The sequence below is a fragment of the Canis lupus genome, chromosome 18 (genome assembly GCF_011100685.1).
Source record: "Canis lupus familiaris isolate Mischka breed German Shepherd chromosome 18, alternate assembly UU_Cfam_GSD_1.0, whole genome shotgun sequence".
Taxonomy (NCBI): domain Eukaryota; kingdom Metazoa; phylum Chordata; class Mammalia; order Carnivora; family Canidae; genus Canis; species Canis lupus.
The window spans coordinates 43,358,627-43,373,505 of NC_049239.1; the positions used below are offsets into that span (position 1 = coordinate 43,358,627).

General features: G+C 41.1%; 1 protein-coding gene across 1 annotated transcript in view; it reads left to right on the forward strand.

The window, feature by feature from the left end:
• AMBRA1 (autophagy and beclin 1 regulator 1) overlaps nucleotides 1-14,879 on the forward strand; it is a 170,062-nt gene that overhangs the window by 28,507 nt on the left and 126,676 nt on the right. The window contains 7 exon segments of the mRNA XM_038563409.1: nucleotides 190-443; nucleotides 804-862; nucleotides 1,369-1,552; nucleotides 2,311-2,483; nucleotides 3,420-3,486; nucleotides 4,053-4,199; nucleotides 4,470-5,506. Of these exon segments, the coding sequence (XP_038419337.1) occupies nucleotides 309-443; nucleotides 804-862; nucleotides 1,369-1,552; nucleotides 2,311-2,483; nucleotides 3,420-3,486; nucleotides 4,053-4,199; nucleotides 4,470-5,506 (1,802 nt within the window). The 5' untranslated portion in view covers nucleotides 190-308.

The window sequence follows — 14,879 nt, forward strand, 5'->3', positions numbered from 1 at the left end:
TTAAATAAAAACTTGAAAAAAAGGATGAAATATTTTTGGAAGAAAAGTTCTGGGAGAAGGGTCTTTCCTGAGAGAGTGTCATTAAATATGAAAAACATACTTTCCTCTTTGAGCTAGAATTGTATTTGCAGTGGGAAGCTTCTCTGATTGTAGAATAGATGTTCTTTGACTTTAATGTCCATCCTTTAGATTTCCATGAAGACAACTTACAAGGACCTGAATGGCCTCATTTTAGCTGCTTCAGCTTGTGGAGCTATTGCTTGCTCCTTCTCTTCCTGTGCCTGGTGTGACAGTGGCTACTGAGCACTATGAAGGTTGTTCCAGAGAAGAATGCTGTCCGGATACTATGGGGGCGAGAACGGGGCACTCGGGCCTTTGGAGCTCAGCGGCTTCTTCAGGAGCTAGTGGAAGATAAAACTCGGTGGATGAAATGGGAAGGCAAGGTAGGAAAAACGGATATTTTTGACATAGGATTTGGAGGGGTGACAGTAGAATGGGGTTTTAGAATGGGCTAATGGAATTGGGATATGATTTATTTTGTGCAAGAGAATTGATGTATCTAACTTAATGGAGTCTTAAAAATAAATTTGGAAGAATTTATGGGCTAGAAATATCTTTTCCCTTTAGAGCTAGACATTTTTCTTTAAGGTAATTTGGATTTCTCTCAACTTGAGTCTTGATCATTGTCTCCAGTTTCTCAGCTTATACTGAACACTAGTCTATAGTGGCTTGTGTGCTTTTGAGATAGAGTAAGCCATAGTTTATAAATAATGTATTTTGACTTTTTTTGGTTTGTTTTTCAGAGAGTAGAACTGCCAGATAGTCCACGCTCTACCTTTTTACTGGCCTTCAGCCCAGACAGGTACCTAGTACTTATCTGTAACTTAATCTAAGACTTGGCAATAGCATTGCTTTTTATATCTTTGGCCTAGCTTGGTAACATCCCTAAGGGCTCTTTGAAGCTTTGCATGAACAGAGCTTTTCCAGTGTATCAGAAGGTGAAAGTAGATGAACAGTACTAACCATAGAAATAATGGGGATAAGCAAAGGAAACAGTGGACCTTGAGAATCAAACTTGGGAAGTTTCTCAATTACAGCCCTTTGCCTGTGTGATAATAGGCCACTGATGGCATGATAATTTTTCCAGCTAGAAAAAAATAGTCTCTGAAGGAGATGTGTGTTATTTGGGGACAGTGTGGAGAAGCCAAAGCTTTTAAAGATATAATATTTCTATTTTTTTTGTAATGCCTAAGGTGTAGCTTTTCCGCACTGGGGTGGGGAATACTCCAAAGCTGACTATCCAGAACTGATAAAATTTGTTACCCTCCTACACACTTTACATTCACTTCCCACCCTTTGATTCCCTAGGACTCTATTGGCCTCCACCCACGTGAACCATAATATCTATATTACGGAAGTGAAGACTGGTAAATGTGTTCATTCTCTGATTGGACACCGCCGTACTCCGTGGTGTGTCACTTTTCATCCCACCATCTCAGGCCTTATTGCTTCTGGCTGCCTAGATGGGGAGGTCAGGATTTGGGATTTGCATGTAAGTATTTCCATTTCTTTGATACTCTAAATGCAGAGAGTTGTTTACCATTGAGTTCTTAACTGGAGGAGAGACTAGCCAGGTTCTCAGAACTACATCTGAGTAAGTGATTTACCCACTTAAATAGTGGAAAGTCTAGTCAATATTCCTCCATTTATTTAGCTATTCTTCCTTTTGCCCATTGTGACATAGTTCTGGAAGTTCTTAAAATATGTTCAGGATAGATGCGTTTTGTTTTAGAGCAAGAATGTACTGTATTCTGATCATGACTGCCAAAGCAATATGCTTCTTGTCCTGGAGACTTGCTAGTGGGTTGTTGTGTACCATGTCATGCACCAAGCTTGCATTTTCACAGGCTTCAGAAATAGGAACTATGTGGATGCTCATTGCTTTGGATTGTAGATGACTTGGAGAACTGATAGACAGTAATAATTTTCTGATAAATTGGTGACACTACCAGATCACTGAATTCTTACATTTTATAGAGGACATATTTATTTATTTTTAAAAAAGATTTTATTTATTTATTCATGAGAAACAGAGAGAGAGGAAGAGACACAGGCAGAAGGAGAAGCAGGCTCCCTGCAGGAGCCCGATGTGGGACTCGATCCCCAGACCCGAGATCACGCCCTGAGCCAAAGGCAGACGCTCAACCACTGAGCCACCCAGGCACCCCTAAATGATCCTTTCTTAAAATTGACATCCTAGTCTGCTGCCAGTTTGTAACCTGAGAATAATTAGGATTGGTTCATTTATAGGGTGGCAGTGAAAGCTGGTTCACAGACAGCAACAATGCCATTGCTTCTCTGGCTTTCCACCCTACGGCTCAGCTCCTGCTGATTGCCACTGCCAATGAGATCCACTTCTGGGATTGGAGTCGGCGGGAGCCCTTTGCTGTGGTGAAGACAGCTAGCGAGATGGAGCGGGTCCGGTGAGTGCTTTCTGTCCACCAGCAATGTCTGGCAGAGAACATTGGCAGAGAACATTTGCACTTGCTGTCACCTCAGGAAGCAGTTTGTTATACTTACTCAGAGCAAGTGGTTATCTTTTCAGCTCCTCCTACTTTCTAAACTGCTGGCCAATCAGCAGTTCTTTTTAGCTATTCCTGATTGATCTTATCTTCTGGCCTCTGTAGGCCAGAGTTGTTAGAATGTCTTTTAGGTTCAAAGCTGTCTAGGTTTGGGGTAGCCCTTTTTTTGGGGGGTGGGGTGGAAACCTGAAAGGTGTTCTGGTAGAGGTTAACTTGGTGGGTAGTTGCTAAGCCCAGTTATTTGTATTTATCAAACTGAAAAATGGAGATGTAAGTATATGTCAGATCTGCTAATTGATATTTAGCCCTCAAGATCAAAACACATACTGCCTGAATAAAGTTAATGCATTAGTTTTCTTTGCTTCTCTTGGTATTGCAGTTGGATATAAGAAAATTTTCTAGTCTCAGCTATGTCACTTGATGCTAAAACTGTTCATTGTCACCAGAACTCCTGCTTCTTGCCATTGTAACTGCTTTGTGAGGGAAAAACTAACCCTGTGGCAGGGTATGGGAGCGTGCTATGCTTTACTTTTATGATAGGCTCTTAGATATTAGCAAGAGTGTGTTTAATGTAGCTGTTTCTTGGGATGGGAGCCTAGCTGCTTTTTTAAATTATTTTTGTGATACATATTCCCTTATTCTCGCAAGTGCAAGGAGGTTAACAGGAAGTATTGAGCCCTGTTATTGTAATCTTCAAAAATTTTGAAAGTTTCTAGCATGAAGTGAATACCTGGGTAATCCCACAGTTATCAGTAATGATTGCTATACATTTGAAAACAGGCTTCCTTTTCACCATTAACATCTATCTGTGTCTGTCTTTCTCTTCTGTGTTTTCAGTCTGGTGAGATTTGATCCTCTTGGACACTACTTACTCACAGCCATTGTTAACCCTTCCAATCAGCAGGTAAGTTAGTCAGCAGTTCCAGCTCCATCTAAACTGAGAATTGTTTTCTAAACTAGTGCTCTGGTTTCTACTATATTGGACTTATAATTTGTAATGCCCAAGTATTTCTTTTCCAGCTGAGATTCAAAACTAGCTTCATACTGCATATTCCATGTGCTAGCTAGCCATAATCTTGATGGGGAGTCAATTCTGAAGCCCACCAAGTGATCACCTTATTAGAAGTAACTAGGCTGTGTTGGATAGCTTGTCATTTCTGTGCCACTGGCTGGTTGACATTTTGCTTCCTTCACTGCCTCCATGTCATAGAGATATGTTTTATAAAGAATTGGTTTGCCCCTGTACTCCTTCAGAAATGTCACTGATTGGAATGAATAATTTAATTCCATATGATGATCCAGAATCTGAAATCAGTTAGTTAATCCTCAGTGCTTCAGGATAGAGTTGTTGTCAATCCATTAAGGTTGGTTTGCTTGGATGGTTATTAGTAGTTAGTTTTCCTTAATTGACCTGGAGGTTCTACCTAACTGCTTTGCTCTACCCCTGCCCCACCTGGCTCCACATTGCAGGGTGATGATGAACCAGAGATCCCCATCGACGGAACAGAGTTATCCCACTACCGTCAGCGTGCTCTGCTGCAATCACAGCCAGTTCGCCGGACGCCTCTCCTCCACAATTTCCTGCACATGCTGTCCTCCCGCTCCTCTGGCATCCAGGTGGGAGAGCAAAGCACAGTGCAAGATTCTGCTACCCCCTCACCCCCACCGCCTCCCCCTCAGCCCTCCACGGAGCGCCCCAGGACTTCCGCTTACATCAGGCTCCGACAGCGGGTCAGTTACCCCACAGCTGAGTGCTGCCAGCACCTTGGGATCCTGTGCCTTTGCAGCCGCTGCTCTGGCACTCGAGTTCCTTCCCTCTTGCCACACCAGGACAGTGTCCCCCCTGCTTCTGCCAGGGCTACTACCCCTTCCTTTTCTTTTGTACAGACCGAGCCCTTCCATCCCCCGGAGCAGGCCTCATCAACGCAGCAGGACCAGGGCCTCCTGAACCGGCCGTCTGCCTTCAGTACAGTCCAGAGCAGCACTGCCGGCAACACGCTCCGCAACCTCAGTCTGGGTCCCACCCGTCGCTCTTTGGGAGGCCCTCTGTCCAGCCACCCTTCTAGGTATCACCGAGAAATAGCTCCTGGGCTGACAGGGTCTGAGTGGACCCGGACAGTGCTCAGTCTGAACTCCCGCTCTGAGGCAGAATCCATGCCTCCGCCCAGGACCAGTGCCTCTTCGGTGAGTTTGCTATCTGTGCTGAGACAGCAGGAAGGTGGCTCTCAAGCGTCTGTGTACACTTCAGCCACAGAAGGGAGGGGTTTTCCAACTTCAGGGTTGGCAGCTGAGTCAGATGGAGGAAGTGGCTCCAGCCAAAACAACTCAGGCAGCATTCGCCATGAGCTTCAGTGTGACCTGAGACGCTTCTTTCTGGAGTATGACCGGCTTCAGGAGCTAGACCATAGCCTGAGCGGAGAAGCCCCCCAGACCCAACAGGCCCAGGAAATGCTCAATAACAACATTGAGTCTGAGAGGCCAGGCCCCTCCCACCAGCCCACCCCACACAGTAGTGAGAACAACTCCAACCTGTCCCGTGGCCACCTGAACCGCTGTCGCGCTTGCCACAATCTCCTGACCTTCAACAACGACACCCTGCGCTGGGAAAGAACCACACCTAACTACTCCTCTAGCGAGGCCAGCTCCTCCTGGCAGGTCCCCAGCACCTTCGAGGGCATGCCGTCAAGTGGCAGCCAGTTGCCACCCCTTGAGCGGACTGAGGGCCAAACACCCAGCTCCAGCAGGCTGGAGTTGAGCAGCTCTGCTAGTCCGCAGGAGGAGAGGACTGTGGGGGTGGCCTTCAACCAGGAGACAGGCCACTGGGAAAGAATTTACACCCAGTCTAGCAGATCTGGAACTGTATCACAGGAGGCCTTACATCAGGATATGCCTGAGGAGAGCTCTGAGGAAGATTCGCTCAGGAGGTAAGCAGGTGCTTTCTTATCTTCTCCTACATCCCTTACTTTTCTCCTAACGTCTCTTCCTTCAGTCCTGTAGATGTTGTGACTGGATCTGGAGTGTCTGGGACCCATGGCATCTGGTTCTGGTCTCCCTGATGTCCATTGCATCTTCTTGAAAAATCTTGCTCTGGTGGCAGAGATAGGATGGGTCCTAACGGTATAAGTCAGTTGGTTCTGCTAGCTCCTTTTCTGGCTAACTGTCACGAGACCTTTAGCCTTGAAAGAGAATGTAGATCAGGTTAGAGATGCAAGAGGAGGTAGAGCCATTGACTTGTTCTGCCCTACTTTGTGAACTTCTTAGAGGACTGTATGTGCAGCACTAGTTATTGTGAAAAAAAATTTCCCAGAGTGCTTAGGAATAAGTAGTAAAAGAGAACTCTGCTTGGTACAGATGAACATTGTTAGTTCTTTTTCAGTCGTGCCTCTTTGGACAACTGTTCACCTGTTAAACCCTATCTTTTGAAACGTTGCAACTTGACATAGGGAAAAGAAAATTATATATATATCTTATACATGTCAAGGAAAGTCCATTTTTTAGAGATACTTTTTGGATAGCAAATTAGTTGCTTAGTTAAGATTCTTTGAGGAGATTTTCCAGATGGGCATTCACCTCAAGGTGGGGAAGAAGAATAATTGTTCTTTATAGAAGGAAGGCCTCTCCATACTCAGATCAGCATCCCAGGCAACTCTTCCATGGAAGAAACAGAGTGGGTGTAGTTGACCGCCCACCACATGTTCCATGTATGGCTATGTGCGCATCTATCTTGATTTATTAGGGACTTCTTTCTGTAATTCTGTAAAGGTCACATTTAGCGTAATCAGCAACTCCCAGAATATGCCTGTTGGATCCAAACAGCATATTGCTCTGCATTACATCCTCTGTTGAAGCAACTGAAATTTCTGACATAAGCTTCTAACAAGGGTGGGAATATGGATTGTGCACATAATGTACTTGTTATTTTGAGAGAATGCTTTATAGAGAATTACCCAGTTAATAAGTATTTGTTGAATGGTTACAATTTTTCCAGCACTGTGCTAGGCACTGTAGGGAATTAAAAAGAAGTATAATACCTGGTCTTTACCCACTGGGAGTGTTATTATAGAGGCAAGACTTATTTACATGCAATTACATAAAAAACATAGATGACCCAAATGCTTCATTGTGTGGTACTGTGATTAAATGCAGTCTCATTTCAGAGAGGGAAGTGCCATCAAAGAAGGCCGTGCAAAATCAAGTCTTGAAAAATGGGTAGGATTTTGGAAAAGGAAAGACCTTTTTATTTTAGGGGACCAGCACATTCTAAGACAGGAAAGAACATGTTGAATGCAAGATAGTGGGTGGCTACTAGGGGCAGTTGCTAAGGGGAAGATAGGACACTTGGTTGGATATGAGAGATAGAATAATAGAGGTTGTTACTATGTGCATATAATTGAGACCAGTTCTGGATTAACACCTACCAAATTCCCGGCTTTGGAATATTTTGCCTTGCATAGTGGCCCATAATAGGAACCTGAGACTGTCACTCTTCTTTGTCAAGAGAGGTGGGAAGGTAGCAAGCACATTGCGTGACATAGAGTAGGCATGCAAAGAGTTTATGAAAGGTAGCTGTAAAAGAACTGTCTTCAGTTACTGTTCTAAAAGCCTCCCAGTACTTGTTTCCATAGTACCAGTGGGCTTCTGGTCAGCCTTTGTCCATTCTATTGTATTGTAGCAGTACCTCTCCTGGTGGTGGTGGTGTCCTGAGAAATACCTGAGTGGTTTAAAATAAACTCTGTTTGATAATAACTAAGGATATCAATTACTAAGGGCCCACTATGTGTTAGATACTGTGTCTTTATATTTTTAATTTCCACCATAATTCTGTGTAAGGCAGGTATTAAATGTCTCATCTTACAGTTGAGGAAAGTGAGGCTCAGAGGAATCAAGTTTCTTGTTAATGATCCGTAAGTAGGTTCCTGAGTGGGGATTTGAGTTCTGGTGTGTGTCACTGAAGATTTTTCTAAGCTGCCCACCATGGTATTGATACCTCATAGAAAGGTTCATCATTTTTATTTATTTTTATTGTCTTTTAACTTTTTATTATCATAATCTTCAAACATATAAAAATAAAGAGAAAAGTATAAGTGAATTTTCACATATCTATCACCTGACTTTAAAAATTATTAGCACTTAGCCAGCTTTCATTCATCTATATCCCCTGTTCACTCCCCCAACCCAGACATCATGTAATTTCATCTGAAGATACTGTAATGTTTCTCTAGAGCAATGCCATCCAGTAAAACCTTCTACAGTGATAAAAGTGTTCTGTATCTGTGGTGTCCGGTGTGGTAGGCACTAGCCACACGTGGCTATTAAGCATTTGAAATGTGGCTAGTGTGAACTGAGAAACTACACATAAATTTTTAAATTTTAATTAAATGTAAAAAGCCACATATGACTAAGATATTAATCATTTCTTAATGAAGTAGACCGTGAAAACCCAGAAACTGTGGTTTAAATATAAAAAGCTTAAACATTTAAAAGTGTAGGCTGTAGTAGATGAAATCCCTTCCCATCTTGGTATAAACAATTGTGCATATGTATTTTTTTCTTTTAAAAATACAAATAATGCATGGTTTCATTGTAAAATACAGTATTTACATGATTTGTGGAATCACTTAAGATGAACTAGGATGAGATAGATATACTGTAAAGGCTGACAGCCTGCTCAAAATTGAGGAACATTGTAAAATATTCCAAGTGTACAACCTTTACAGAAGGGCCATCACTTCCTCTTAATTTGAGTGGCTGTATTCTAGTGTCAATTACTAATCCATACACTGGTGCTAATCAGCATCTTCTACCACCTTCAAAAGGGACTTGATGTTCTCTAGCTGATAAGCCAGCCCTTCCTTGGATTTCCCCAGCAGGTGTCACTGTTGAGCTGCTGCTGCCACTAGACTGGCCAGGAGGAAAAGGTGTCCTTATTAGGTGCCTAGTCTACTTGAAGGGAGGTTTATTCTTTGGCCTTGAAGTAGGTGATAGACTAAAGAGGCATATTTTGATCTTTGCTGCCGCTGGTTTAATTAATAGTGTTTGCAAATTAGTGAGAATATTGAGCACAAATGTGTATTTCATTATAACTCTATGTCGTTTGACCTGTGATCCCCAGTTCACATTTGTCTCCTTTTGTCTGTGGGCAGAAGAGGGGAAGATTCCTGTGTAGTCTTGACTCCAGCTTACAAGTTATAACTTGGGTGGCAGACCCTTTCCTTACCACCAGAAACTTCTTTTTAGGTCTTGATAGCCCAGGATCTAGCAGAAGATCAAGGTATTGTGGCTCCCTGCAGCTTGCAGCAGGAGTCCTTGTGGCTTTGAAAGGCTGATATTAGGAAAAGAGAAAATAAAATTTAAAAAAAAGGAAAAGAGAAAATTATTTAAATGGTGTCTTAAAACTGGAGAAAACAAAACAAAAAAACTGGAGAAAACCTAGAGTGTATTTAAGTCCTCCCTTTTTTTTTTTTTTACTGAGAAAACTTAGATACACAGGGCGGAAATGACTGTTTAAGATGTACTTATAGGGTAGCCCTGGTGGCGCAGCGGTTTAGCTCCGCCTGCAGCCCCGCCTGCAGCCCGGAGTGTGATCCAGGAGACCCGGATCGACCCACATCGGGCTTCCTGCATGGAGCCTGCTTCTCCCTCTGCCTGTGTCTCTGCCTCTCTCTCGCTTTCTCTGAATGAATGAATAAATAAATAAATCTTTAAAAAAAAATAAGATGTACTTATAACAACAGTGGGTTTCAAACCCCTAGATCCTAGGAAGGGCACTCTTTCCTCTTTTTCATTGAAATTAGTGCTTTCATGCATTGAGTTTTTTCCATCAGAACCTCTATTGCTCCTGTAGATCATTCATTCCCTGGGTGCGGGGCGCACGGGGGGGGGGGGGGGGGGGGGTGCAGAGGTGGGATGAGGGTGGTGGCTCTTCAGTCAGTTCTCTTTGTAAGAAATTGGAGGTTTGATAAATCATTTGTAAATATTGTTTCTTGAGAGAAGTGTAACCAATACAATGTTTTTAAGGATACAGGAGAAACACTGTTTTAGTTATTTGCCCATAGAACTGCACTGTTTGGGAGTGATCCCAGTTAGGGAAGTTCACTGTAAAAATTCCAACAAATGGAAGATCAAAATCTGGGCCAAATCTTCCTCAGCTAAATTCTGTCTGCATTCCTTCTCCAGAAAGGTGACAAGGCTTTTCTTCTGAAGTATTTAATAAGATTGAATGTGTTCTGAGAACTGATATCTTGATCTGTACTTTTCCCTTATGATAAAAGAAGATTGGGGAAATTTGGCCCAGAACATTAAAGGTTAGAGTTGGAAGCCCTCATATGATTTCTTGGTTTTTTTTTAGACGTTTGTGAGGGAATTGCTTTGGAGTTTGGAGCAGTCTGAAGCCTCTTGAGGCTTTGTGGTCCAACAAACTTGTTTGATGCCTTAGCTCTAGTCACATGGGGATTTTCCGGGGAGCTCTTGCAGGGCTAGTCATAGATCCATAAGAGGGAGAAGGTAACCTAGAAATTAGGAAAGCACAAGTCTTTGCAGCTTGATCATAATACAGAGAGGGGTCCATCTTTAGTAGCTTTGCTGCACTCTTTTGGATGAGTGTATACTTGATTTATTATTCAAAACCTAACACAGCTGTCACCTTTTCCTTTGAGAAAACCTCCCTGAATGTCCCAAATAATCACTTTCTCTTTGTTGTTTGTACTAGATGTAGATACTTAACTTGCAATATTGTACACATGACAGAAAAGTATTTGTTTCCCTTTCTATCAATGAGGCCCCTTGAGGCAGCGATTATGTCTGTATTCCTGCTGTCCCTAAAATACTACCTGGCACATCATAGGTGCTCAACAAATATTAGTTGAATTCAACAAATGGAATTGAAATTATATCCTCTATGATTCATTATGCAGTATAAATTCTTTTTGGCTTAGTAAAAAAAGAAAAAACGCATTACTGTATTACATCCTTTAGCCTTCAGAGAGTTGTTGCCTTAATAATTTCTTGTTGAATAAATGAAGTAGCATTACCTAGAATTGTACACAGAAGACACCTTTTTTATTTTGATGTAGTCCAAAACTTTATTTTTGGTTTTGTTTCTCTTGCTCAGGGGACCTGTCTAGAAAAAAGTTGCTCCAGCCAGTGTCAGAGAAATTACTGTCTTGCTTTCTTCTAGGATTTTTATGGTTTTAGGTCTCATATTGAAGTCTTTTTTTTTTTGTTTTTTTTTTTTTTGTTAAGATTTTATTTATTTCTTCATGAGAGACATAGAGAGGCAGGGGGAGAAGCAGGCTTTTCACCAGGAGCCCTATGCAGGACTTAACCCATGACCACGCCCTGAGCCAACGGCAGATGTTCAACCACTGAACCACCCAGGTGTCCCTTACATTTAAGTCTTTAATTCATTTTGAATTTATTTTTGTGTATGGTGTAAGAAAGCCCAGTTTCTTTTATTTTTTTTTGAGATTTTATTTATTAATGAGACACACACACACACACACACACACAGAGGCTGAGACACAGGCAGAGGGAGAAGCAGGCTGTATGCAGGGAGCCCGACGTGGCACTCATTCTGGGTCCTCAGGATCATGCCATGGACTGAAGGCGGTGCTAAACCGCTGAGCCACCTGGGCTGCCCAGAAAGTCCAGTTTCATTCATTTGCATGTAGTTTTCCAGTTTTCCTAATACCATTTGTTGAAAAGACTGTCTTTCCCATTGGATATTTTTTCCTACTTTGTCAAAGATGAATTAACCACATAATTGTGGGTTTATTTCTGGATTTTCTATTCTGTTCTATTGATCTATGTGTCTGGTTTTGTGCCACTTACCATACTGTTTTGATCACTATAGCTTTGTAAGATAACTCGATGTCTGGAATTGTGATGCCTCCAGTTTGCTTTTCTTTTTTAAGATTGTTTTGGCTATATGAGATCTTTTGTGGTTCCATACAGATTTTAGGATTGTTTCTCCTAGTTCTGTGAAAAATGATGTTGGTATTTTGATAGCGATTGAGTTAAATATGTAGAGTGCTTTGAGTTAGTATAGACATTTTAACAATATTTGTCTTTCTAATCCATGAGCATGGAATGTCTTTCCATTTCTTTGTGTTATCCTCAGTTTCTTTCATCAGTGTTTTATAGGTTTCAGAGGACAGACAAGTCTTTCACCTCTTTGGTTAGGTTTATTCCTAGGTATCTTATTATTTGTGATGTGATTATAAATCGGATTGTTTTCTTAATTTCTCTTTCTACTGCTTCATTACTGGTGTATAGAAATGCAACAGATTTCTGCACATTGATTTTGTATCTTGCGACTTGTTTATTAGTTCTAGCAGTTTTTTTGTGGAATCTTGAGTTTTCTATATATAGTGTCATATCATTCGCAAATAGTGACAGTTTAACTTTTTCTTTACCAATTTGGATTCCTTTTATTTCTTTTTGTTATCTGATTGCTGTGGCTAGGACTTCCAGTACCATGTTGAATGAAAGTGGTGAGAATGGACATCCCTATCTTGTTCCTGACCTTAGGGGATGAGTTCTCAGTTTTTCTCCATTGAGGATGATGTTTGCTATATGGCCTTTATTATGTTGAGGTATGTTCCCTCTAAACTTACTTTGTTGAGGGTTTTTATCATGAATGATCCTGTACTTCGTCATATGCTCTTTCTGCGTCTGGTGAAATGATCATATGATTCCTTTCTCATTCAATGTGTTGTACCACTTTGGTTGGTTGATTGGAAAATATTGAACCACCCTTGCAACCCAGGAACAAATCCCACTTGATTGTAGTGAATCTTTTTTTTTTTTTAAGATTTTGTTTATTTATTCATGAGAGGCACAGAGAGAGAGAGAGAGAGAGAGGCAGAGACACAGGTAGAGGGAGAAGCAGGCTCCCTGTGAGGAGCCTGATGTGGGCTTGATCCCAGGATCACAACCTGAACTGAAGGCAGATGCTCAACCACTGAGCCACCCAGGCGCTCAGTGAATCTTTTTTTTTTTTTAATAAATTTATTTTTTATTGGTGTTCAATTTGCCAACATACAGAATAACACCCAGTGCTCATCCCATCAAGTGCCCCCCTCAGTGCCCGTCACCCCCACCCCCCGCTGAATCATTTTTTTAAATGTATTATTGGATCCAGTTTGCAAGTATTTGTGGAAGATTTTTGCATCGATATTCATCAGAGATATTGGCTGTACAGCTGCTTCTTGATACCATTTTGTTGGTCTGTGGCTTGGCCTTTCATTGATATCAATACCTCTGCCAGTCAGTGTTGTTGTTTCTCCTTAAAGACTCTGCAGTCTCAGATTGCCTGACTGAGCTCAGTTGGCAGAGCATGTGACTTTTGATTTCAGGATCTTGAATTCAAGTCCTACATTGGCTATAGAGATTACTTTTAAAAAAACTTAAAAGCCACAGGAAAAAGTCTTCGCAGTCTCAATGATGAAATAGTTGGTCTTGATAGAGTCCAAATTAGATGCAGGTAAGCCAAATTAAATGTGAAGGTTCTGTTTCCCATTGGTCCTTTGTTTCTGTGAAAGGCTTTCACTGAATCTGCTTAGAGTAGGGTGTTCTGAATTTGAGAAAACAGGTGCTCTAATTTTTTTCGTTTTGGTATCTGAGCATTACTAAAATTATTACATTTTTTTTAGTTTTGAGATACTATGTTCTTTTTTGTGGGGGGCCATAATTCTTATAATTAAGATAGAGTTTTGCTTTACCTCTAATTATGCCCCTAAAAGGTTGGTGAAATTGTTGTCTTTGGTATTCAAGTTACAATAAATCCTTCCTAACTTTTGAGTTCTTCTTACTCAGAAGTTTTGGCATTTGAGGACAAATAGGGAAGAATTCTCAACCAAGAGGAATTAATTTGTGATATGACCAAATCATGATTTGTTCTGGGAATAGAGAGAAGCAGGTATTGAGGAATCAAAAAGAAGACAAAACTGATGGTGGAATAAGAAGATTAGTATTTAGAAAGATGTAGGGGAAGCTGGGGGAAGTTAAAACCAGGCCTTAGAGGTGGGACTGAGTCCTGTAGTCACCTGGGACTATGGCAAGGGCTGTCACAGGTGAGTGAGGCTCTTATTATAACTCTGGGCATTGGGCTAGTGAAATAATTACTCTGATTGATTCATTCATTTATACATTTAGTTAACAAATGTTTACTAAGCACCTACAGTAAATCTCTCGTTCTAATGAGAGGAAGACGACAAACAAATAGATATAATATTTAGCCAGTATGCCAAGTGGTGGTAAGTTCTATGGAGAATATTTTAAAACGTAGGAGGTACTGGGGTGGAAGTTTGCAGTGTTAAATAGGGGATCAAAGGAAGTCTGGGAAGGTGATATTGGAGCAGAGACCTCAAAGAAGTAAGGGAGTAAACTCTAAACATTGAGGGCAAGGGCATTCTAGAAGAAAGAAGGGCAAATGCAAAATCCCTGAGACCCTTGGCTGGAGCACAGCAAAGGGTAGAGTGATAGAAGATGAAGGTAGAGAGGTGATGGGGAGTGGATTATGCAGGGCCTTCTAAACCATTTAAAGGATTTTACCTCTTACTCAGAGTGGTTTGGAAAGCCATCGGAAGCAGAGTAGCATGATCTTATATTTTTAAAGGATCACTGTGGCTGCTGATTGAGAATAGACTGAAGAGCTCTGCTAAATAGGGTAAATTAAAGTTAGGCAACATCACACGCTTTTAGATTAATTTGTGTCTTGAGACTGGTAAAACCAGAAGGCGGGAGTCAATGATTATGTCAGAATTAGAAAGGCCATAAATGTTTGGATGAAGAGTTGCTAAATAAATAAAGCAAGCAAGCCTCTTAGCAGGCAGTCTTATCTGCAACAAAGCCTTGACACCCCCCCCCAACCCATAATGGCATGTTATTGAAACAGAGAAAGCCTCAAAAAGCTCTAGTGAGAGATAATCAGTGGAAATTTTGAAACGTCTGTTGTTTTCTGCTTATAAAACAAATACAAATTCATTTGTAAAAATTCAAACATTACAGAAATGTGTGATATAAAAAAAAATGTTCTCTGCAGTGCTAATCAGTTAACAATTTATGTGTTAACTCCAGAGTTTTTTTTCTATGTAAGTAAAAACACATTTTTTTCTTTATTTGTAAAAACAGGATCATACTAAATCTATTGTTCTACCATTTACATATTTTACTTAATATGTCATGGACATTTTTCCATGTTGGTAAATATATAGATCTGTTGTATTCCTTTTGACAGTGGCATAGTATTCCAGCAATCGGATGGACTATAATTAATCAGTGCCTTGTCGATAGAAT